Raw genomic sequence first — 9769 nt, 5'->3', positions numbered from 1 at the left:
CTTTATGAAGTAGTTACAGACAATACTAGTCCACATGGGCCTGAAGAAGTATCATATTAATATTGCTGCACACTTTATGAAGTAGTTACAGACAATACTAGTCCATGTGGCCCTGATGAACTATCATACTAATATTGTTACACACTTTATGAAGTATTTACAGTCAATACTAGTCCATATGGCCCTGATGAATATCATATTAATATTCCTGCACATTTTATGAAGTAGTTACAGACAATACTAGTCCATGTGGCCCTGATGAACTATCATACTAATATTGTTACACACTTTATGAAGTATTTACAGTCAATACTAGTCCATATGGCCCTGATGAATATCATATTAATATTCCTGCACACTTTATGAAGTAGTGATGGACAAATCTAGTCCACATGGCCCTGATGAACTGTCATATTAATATTCCTGCACATTTTATGAAGTAGTTACAGACAATACTATTCCACATGGCCATGACAAACTATCATATTAATATTGTTACACACTTTATAAAGTAATTACAGACAATACTAGTCTACATGGCCCTGATGAACTATCATATTAATATTGTTACACATTACGAAGTAATTACAGACGATACTAGTCCACATGGCCCTGATGAACTATCATATTAATTTTGTTACACATTTTATGAAGTAGTTTTAATCAATACTAGTCCATATGGCCCGGATGAACTATCATATTAATATTCCTGCACATTTTATGAAGTAGTTACAGACAATACTATTCCACATGGCCATGACGAACTATCATATTAATATTGTTACACACTTTATAAAGTAATTACAGACAATACTAGTCCACATGGCCCTGATGAACTATCATATTAATATTGTTACACATTACGAAGTAGGTACAAACAATACTAATCACCATGGCCCTGATGAGCTATCATATTAATATTGTTACACACTTATTGAAGTAGTTAAAACAATAGTAGTCTACATGGACATGACGAACTATCATATTAATATTGTTACACACTTTATGAAGTAATTACAGACAATACTAGTCCACATGGCCCTGATAAACTATCATATTAATATTCCTGCAAAATTTATGAAGTAGTTATAGACAATACTAGTCCACATGGACCTGATGAACTATAATATTAATATTGTTACACACTTTATGAAATAGTTTCAGTCAATACTAGTCCATATGGCCCAGATGAACTATCATATTAATATTCCTGCACACTTTATGAAGTAGTTACACACAATACTAATCACCATGGCCCTGATGAGCTATCATATTAATATTCCTACACACTTTATGAAGTAGTTACAGACAATATTAGTCCGCATGGCCCTGATGAACTATCATATTAATATCGTTACACACTTTATGAAGTAGTTACAGACAATATTAGTCCGCATGTCACTGATGAACTATCATATTAATATTCCTACACATTTTATGAAGTAGTTACAGACAATACTAGTCCACATGGCCTTGATGAACTACCATATTAATATTTTTACACAATTTATGAAGTAGTTATAGAGAATACTAGTCCATATGGCCCGGATGAACTATAATATTACTATTGCTGCACTTTTTATGAAGTAGTTACAGACAATACTAGTCCACATGGACCTGAGGAACTATCATATTAATATTCCTGAACACTTTATGAAGTAGTTACAGACAATACTAGTCCATGTGGCCCTGATGAACTATCATACAAATATTGTTACACACTTTATGAAGTAGTTATAGACAATACTAGTCCATGTGGCCCTGATGAACTATCATACAAATATTGTTACACACTTAATGAAGTAGTTAAAAACAAAATTAGTCGGCAGGGCCCTGATGAACTGTCATAATAATATTCCTCACACCTTATGAAATAGTTACAGATAATACTAGTCCACATGGCCCTGATGAAATATCATATTAATATTGTTACACACTTTATGAAGTAGTTATAGACAATACTAGTCCATATAACCCAGATGAACTATCATAATAATATTGCTGCACACTTTATGAAGAATTTACACACAATACTAGTCCACATGGCCCTGATGAACTATCATACTAATAGTCCTACACAGTTTAATAAGTATTTACAGACAATACTAATCCACATGGCCCTGATGAACTATCATATTAATATTCTTACACACTTTATGAAGTAGTTACAGACAATACTAGTCCACATGGCCCTGATGAACTATCATATTAATATTGTTACACACTTATTGAAGTAGTTGAAGACAATACTAGTCTAAATGGACATGACGAACTATCATATTAAACACAAAATGTTTATTAACTACAAAAGCTTCTTAAAATATTGACAAAGTTATGACTTTTTTTGTGAGAAACAAAACATGTAAACATTTCACGAATTTATACGAAGACATCTGTATATATTATTCACTTGTAATCTTTTGTACTCTAAATGAGTGTAGTTATTTTCATATTGTATGCTTTCTTATGTAATCTTTTATCATGTCTTACTCCGAAACAGCTGTATTAATGACCTTACATCTATTGGCAGCTGTGTATTCATTCTCAGATGTAATGTGAAAGCTGCAGTATTAGTACAACTGTTAAACTTGGTTATTTCAATTAATATTCCTGCTGAAAACCTGGATAACACATCGCCCATTTCTGCTCGTACTTTGATGTTACTACTTTGTACTTTCCTGTTAAAGAATTTTTCTCAATTATGAATGGAATATGTCTGAAATGCAGCTAATATCATGTAATTTTCCAGAAAGTCACTCAGTTAAATTTCCTACAAAATGACATCTGTATCTGCAAAGCTCATTATCAGGTATGCTTTCACATGTGAATGGTACAAATCATTTGCATAAGTGGTCAGACTCTCAGTGGTGCCACCACTCTTCTGAGTTTTAAGCTAGGCCAAATTAGCAGTGACTGTCTAAAATCTCCAACTTGCACTTTACTTAAGTGTTCTACACCATCAAAGGTAGGTCGATCCAAACTCAATATCAAATATTTGTGGTATTTTCTAACGACCAGCCATTTAAGACAATTACTGCTCAACATTCCATATAAAATGGCCGAGTTCTTCTTTACCTTCCCTATAAGTCTCTTCCCTATAAAGTTTTAATTAAAACCTTTCTTAGATGTAACAAAAGTTGTGGGTACAGGGTGATAGGCTGTTAAGGGACCCCGACCCTTAGATGACCCTGATATTGAGTGGCAGTTTCTTTTGATATCTTATCCATTAGTCCCTCTCGATTCCAAACGTTTTTACAATCCATGATACCTCGTAACACAAAGAAGCTCATAATTATCCCATGTATTAACTTCTTTGCAATTGAGTATTTGTCATCTCACCTAAAGGTTAGATAGTTATTGTTGATGGTTTGTGTCTGACAACTGTACTTTACGTATTTCTTGACTCTTATCTTAAGGTTTTGACCATAACTGGAGTGGGGTTACTATAGATCTGAGTGTCCTATAAAAACTGGCCGAATTATTCTCACACTCTCCAGATGCCAAACCACGATGACTATTCATTTGTTTAAAGTCCCCTTACCTTTATGTAGGAGAAGAACATCATAAACTGAACTAAATGCTCTAGATATCGGAAGCTCTCGTACTAGTGCCATCAGTCAGAAGGACATGAGAAAGCTGCGTACTAGTGCCATCAGTCAGAAGGAGAGAGCAAGCTCTCCTACTAGTGCCATCAGTCAGAAGGACAGAGAAAGTTCTCCTACTTGTGCCATCAGTCAGGACAGAGGAAGTTCTCCTACTAGTGTCATCAGTTAGAAGGACAGAGGAAGCTCCTCTTCCCGTGCCATCAGTCACAAGAACAGAGGAAGCTCTTCTTCCCGTGCCATCAGTCAAAAGAACAGAGAAAGCTCCTCTTCCCGTCCCATCAGTCACAAGAACAGAGGAAGTTCCTCTTCCCGTGCCATCATTTGCAAGGAAAAAAATTCATAAACCTTTAGAACATTGTTAAAAGTTCTATGTCCAGGAGGGACTTTTCTTAAACCTGGAAACTGTCCTAGACTATTCAAGGATTAACTGATTTATTTGTAAATCCTTCGAATATGGTGAATACAATTTACAAACTAAGATACGTGAGAGTTTATTTATTTTACAACTAACTATATAATAAATATATTGTGGCACCAAAAGTTTCTATCATATAGTCCGGTATTTTCAAGTAAAACTTATGTTCCTACATTTGGTAAGTTAGGTTTGCTTAAAGACGGAATATGTCTACTGTAATGTAAGTATAATAAACACGGCTAGATCAATTATATACTTTATGTGTTACAATAACTAGTTGACAGTATATCTCGAAATTATGTTTAAGACTGAATAAAATTCACGTTAGATATTTAAATTATTATCGTCATATGTGGTCACAGAAATACAGATGACTGGGGAATCCCAATGAAATGCAAGAGGGGTCATTACCTTGAAAGGTCACCTGACTGTCTCCTTTCATATACTGTGTGGCTATTCTCTCCATGGGACGTCCAAAGGGGCTAATCAGGGTAAATGACACATAGCAATAGTTGGCTAAAACAAGAGGAATTCAAGAACCTTCTTGACCAACATTATATGTTAAATATACATAGACAATAAATCATGAACATTTCTATATTACTAAAACACAAAATGTTTATTTACTACAAAAGCTTCTTAAAATATTGACAAAGTTATGACTTTTTTGTGAGAAACAAAACATGTAAACATTTCACGAATGTATACGAAGACATCTGTATATATTATTCACTTGTAATCTTTTGTACTCTAAATGTGTGTAGTTATTTTCCTATTGTATGCTTTCTTATGTAATCTTTTATCATGTCTTACTCGAAACAGCTGTATTAATGACCTTACATCTATTGGCAGCTGTGTATTCATTCTCAGATGCAATGTGAAAGCTGCAGTATTAGTACAACTGTTAAACTTGGTTATTTCAATTAATATTCCTGCTGAAAACCTGGATAACACATCGCCCATTTCTGCTCGTACTTTGATGTTACTACTTTGTACTTTCCTGTTAAAGAATTTTTCTCAATTATGAATGGAATATGTCTGAAATCCAGCTAATATCATGTAATTTTCCAGAAAGTCACTCAGTTAAATTTCCTACAAAATGACATCTGTATCTGCAAAGCTCATTATCAGGTATGCTTTCACATGTGAATGGTACAAATCATTTGCATAAGTGGTCAGACTCTCAGTGGTGCCACCACTCTTCTGAGTTTTAAGCTAGGCCAAATTAGCAGTGACTGTCTAAAATCTCCAACTTGCACTTTACTTAAGTGTTCTACACCATCAAAGGTAGGTCGATCCAAACTCAATATCAAATATTTGTGGTATTTTCTAACGACCAGCCATTTAAGACAATTACTGCTCAACATTCCATATAAAATGGCCGAGTTCTTCTTTACCTTCCCTATAAGTCTCTTCCCTATAAAGTTTTAATTAAAACCTTTCTTAGATGTAACAAAAGTTGTGGGTACAGGGTGATAGGCTGTTAAGGGACCCCGACCCTTAGATGACCCTGATATTGAGTGGCAGTTTCTTTTGATATCTTTTCCATTAGTTCCTCTCGATTCCAAACGTTTTTAAAATCCATGATACCTCGTAACACAAAGAAGCTCATAATTATCCCATGTATTAACTTCTTTGCAATTGAGTATTTGTCATCTCACCTAAATGTTAGATAGTTATTGTTGATGGTTTGTGTCTGACAACTGTACTTTACGTATTTCTTGACTCTTATCTTAAGGTTTTGACCATAACTGGAGTGGGGTTACTATAGATCTGAGTGTCCTATAAAAACTGGCCGAATTATTCTCACACTCTCCAGATGCCAAACCACGATGACTATTCATTTGTTTAAAGTCCCCTTACCTTTATGTAGGAGAAGAACATCATAAACTGAACTAAATGCTCTAGATATCGGAAGCTCTCGTACTAGTGCCATCAGTCAGAAGGACATGAGAAAGCTCTCCTACTAGTGCCATCAGTCAGAAGGAGAGAGGAAGCTCTCCTACTAGTGCCATCAGTCAGAAGGACAGAGAAAGTTCTCCTACTAGTGTCATCAGTCAGAAGGACAGAGGAAGCTCCTCTTCCCGTGCCATCAGTCACAAGAACAGAGGAAGCTCTTCTTCCCGTGCCATCAGTCAAAAGAACAGAGAAAGCTCCTCTTCCCGTCCCATCAGTCACAAGAACAGAGGAAGCTCCTCTTCCCGTGCCATCATTTGCAAGGAAAAAAATTCATAAACCTTTAGAACATTGTTAAAAGTTCTATGTCCAGGAGGAGACTTTTCTTAAACCTGGAAACTGTCCTAGACTATTCAAGGATTAACTGATTTATTTGTAAATCCTTCGAATATGGTGAATACAATTTACAAACTAAGATACGTGAGAGTTTATTTATTTTACAACTAACTATATAATAAATATATTGTGGCACCAAAAGTTATGTTCCTACATTTGGTAAGTTAGGTTTGCTTAAAGACGGAATATGTCTACTGAACACGGCTAGATCAATTATATACTTTATGTGTTACAATAACTAGTTGACAGTATATCTCGAAATGTTGTTTAAGACTGAATAAAATTCACGTTAGATATTTAAATTATTATCGTCATATGTGGTCACAGAAATACAGATGACTGGGGAATCCCAATGAAATGCAAGAGGGGTCATTACCTTGAAAGGTCACCTGACTGTCTCCTTTCATATACTGTGTGGCTATTCTCTCCATGGGACGTCCAAAGGGGCTAATCAGGGTAAATGACACATAGCAATAGTTGGCTAAAACAAGAGGAATTCAAGAACCTTCTTGACCAACATTATATGTTAAATATACATAGACAATAAATCATGAACATTTCTATATTACTAAAACACAAAATGTTTATTTACTAAAAAGATTCTTAAAATATTGGCAAAGTTATGACTTTCTTGTGAGAAACAAAACATGTAAACATTTCACGAATGTATACGAAGACATCTGTATATATTATTCACTTGTAATCTTTTGTACTCTAAATGTGTGTAGTTATTTTCATATTGTATGCTTTCTTATGTAATTTTTTATCATGTCTTACTCGAAAAAGCTGTATTAATGACCTTACATCTATTGGCAGCTGTGTATTCATTCTCAGATGCAATGTGAAAGCTGCAGTATTAGTACAACTGTTAAACTTGGTTATTTCAATTAATATTCCTGCTGAAAACCTGGATAACACATCGCCCATTTCTGCTCGTACTTTGATGTTACTAATTTGTACTTTCCTGTTAAAGAATTTTTCTCAATTATGAATGGAATATGTCTGAAATCCAGCTAATATCATGTAATTTTCCAGAAAGTCACTCAGTTAAATTTCCTACAAAATGACATCTGTATCTGCAAAGCTCATTATCAGGTATGCTTTCACATGTGAATGGTACAAATCATTTGCATAAGTGGTCAGACTCTCAGTGGTGCCACCACTCTTCTGAGTTTTAAGCTAGGCCAAATTAGCAGTGACTGTCTAAAATCTCCAACTTGCACTTTACTTAAGTGTTCTACACCATCAAAGGTAGGTCGATCCAAACTCAATATCAAATATTTATGGTATTTTCTAACGACCAGCCATTTAAGACAATTACTGCTCAACATTCCATATAAAATGGCCGAGTTCTTCTTTACCTTCCCTATAAGTCTCTTCCCTATAAAGTTTTAATTAAAACCTTTCTTAGATGTAACAAAAGTTGTGGGTACAGGGTGATAGGCTGTTAAGGGACCCCGACCCTTAGATGACCCTGATATTGAGTGGCAGTTTCTTTTGATATCTTATCCATTAGTCCTTCTCGATTCCAAACGTTTTTACAATCCATGATACCTCGTAACACAAAGAAGCTCATAATTATCCCATGTATTAACTTCTTTGCAATTGAGTATTTGTCATCTCACCTAAAGGTTAGATAGTTATTGTTGATGGCTTGTGTCTGACAACTGTACTTTACGTATTTCTTGACTCTTATCTTAAGGTTTTGACCACAACTGGAGTGGGGTTACTCTAGTTGGGAAAGATCTGAGTGTCCTATAAAAACTGGCCGAATTATTCTCACACTCTCCAGATGCCAAACCACGATGACTATTCATTTGTTTAAAGTCCCCTTACCTTTATGTAGGAGAAGAACATCATAAACTGAACTAAATGCTCTAGATATCGGAAGCTCTCGTACTAGTGCCATCAGTCAGAAGGACATGAGAAAGCTCTCCTACTAGTGCCATCAGTCAGAAGGAGAGAGGAAGCTCTCCTACTAGTGCCATCAGTCAGAAGGACAGAGAAAGTTCTCCTACTAGTGTCATCAGTCAGAAGGACAGAGGAAGCTCCTCTTCCCGTGCCATCAGTCACAAGAACAGAGGAAGCTCTTCTTCCCGTGCCATCAGTCAAAAGAACAGAGAAAGCTTTTCTTCCCGTCCCATCAGTCACAAGAACAGAGGAAGTTCCTCTTCCCGTGCCATCATTTGCAAGGAAAAAAATTCATAAACCTTTAGAACATTGTTAAAAGTTCTATGTCCAGGAGGGGACTTTTCTTAAACCTGGAAACTGTCCTAGACTATTCAAGGATTAACTGATTTATTTGTAAATCCTTCGAATATGGTGAATACAATTTACAAACTAAGATACGTGAGAGTTTATTTATTTTACAACTAACTATATAATAAATATATTGTGGCACCAAAAGTTTCTATCATATAGTCTGCGGTATTTTCAAGTAAAACTTATGTTCCTACATTTGGTAAGTTAGGTTTGCTTAAAGACGGAATATGTCTACTGTAATGTAAGTATAACTAAACACGGCTAGATCAATTATATACTTTATGTGTTACAATAACTAGTTGACAGTATATCTCGAAATTATGTTTAAGACTGAATAAAATTCACGTTAGATATTTAAATTATTATCGTCATATGTGGTCACAGAAATACAGATGACTGGGGAATCCCAATGAAATGCAAGAGGGGTCATTACCTTGAAAGGTCACCTGACTGTCTCCTTTCATATACTGTGTGGCTATTCTCTCCAAGGGACGTCCAAAGGGGCTAGTCAGGGTAAATGACACATAGCAATAGTTGGCTAAAACAAGAGGAATTCAAGAACCTTCTTGACCAACATTATATGTTAAATATACATAGACAATAAATCATGAACATTTCTATATTACTAAAACACAAAATGTTTATTTACTAAAAAGATTCTTAAAATATTGGCAAAGTTATGACTTTCTTGTGAGAAACAAAACATGTAAACATTTCACGAATGTATACGAAGACATCTGTATATATTATTCACTTGTAATCTTTTGTACTCTAAATGTGTGTAGTTATTTTCATATTGTATGCTTTCTTATGTAATTTTTTATCATGTCTTACTCCGAAAAAGCTGTATTAATGACCTTACATCTATTGGCAGCTGTGTATTCATTCTCAGATGCAATGTGAAAGCTGCAGTATTAGTACAACTGTTAAACTTGGTTATTTCAATTAATATTCCTGCTGAAAACCTGGATAACACATCGCCCATTTCTGCTCGTACTTTGATGTTACTACTTTGTACTTTCCTGTTAAAGAATTTTTCTCAATTATGAATGGAATATGTCTGAAATCCAGCTAATATCATGTAATTTTCCAGAAAGTCACTCAGTTAAATTTCCTACAAAATGACATCTGTATCTGCAAAGCTCATTATCAGGTATGCTTTCACATGTGAATGGTACAAATCATTTGCATAAGT

At 34.8% G+C, this 9769-nt stretch overlaps 1 protein-coding gene across 2 annotated transcripts in view; it reads right to left on the bottom strand.

Annotated features, from left to right (window-relative positions):
- LOC143246766 (uncharacterized) overlaps positions 1-8236 on the bottom strand; it is a 45616-nt gene extending 37380 nt beyond the window's left edge. The window contains exons 1-3 of one of the 2 annotated variants that reach the window (XM_076493895.1): positions 8149-8236; positions 6689-6793; positions 4432-4536 (exon numbers count right to left, since the gene is read on the bottom strand). In XM_076493895.1, the coding sequence (XP_076350010.1) occupies positions 4432-4536; positions 6689-6793; positions 8149-8221 (283 nt within the window). In that variant the 5' untranslated portion in view covers positions 8222-8236. Of the gene's footprint in view, positions 1-4431; positions 4537-5883; positions 5972-6688; positions 6794-8148 lie in introns of those variants that run through there. The other variant, XM_076493896.1, reaches the window with a different exon arrangement.
- Positions 8237-9769: the final 1533 nt, after the last annotated feature.

Source organism: Tachypleus tridentatus, chromosome 3 (genome assembly GCF_004210375.1).
Source record: "Tachypleus tridentatus isolate NWPU-2018 chromosome 3, ASM421037v1, whole genome shotgun sequence".
Lineage (NCBI taxonomy): Eukaryota > Metazoa > Arthropoda > Merostomata > Xiphosura > Limulidae > Tachypleus > Tachypleus tridentatus.
The sequence above is the reverse complement of the archived record's forward strand: the minus strand, read 5'-3'. Positions and strand labels throughout refer to the sequence as shown.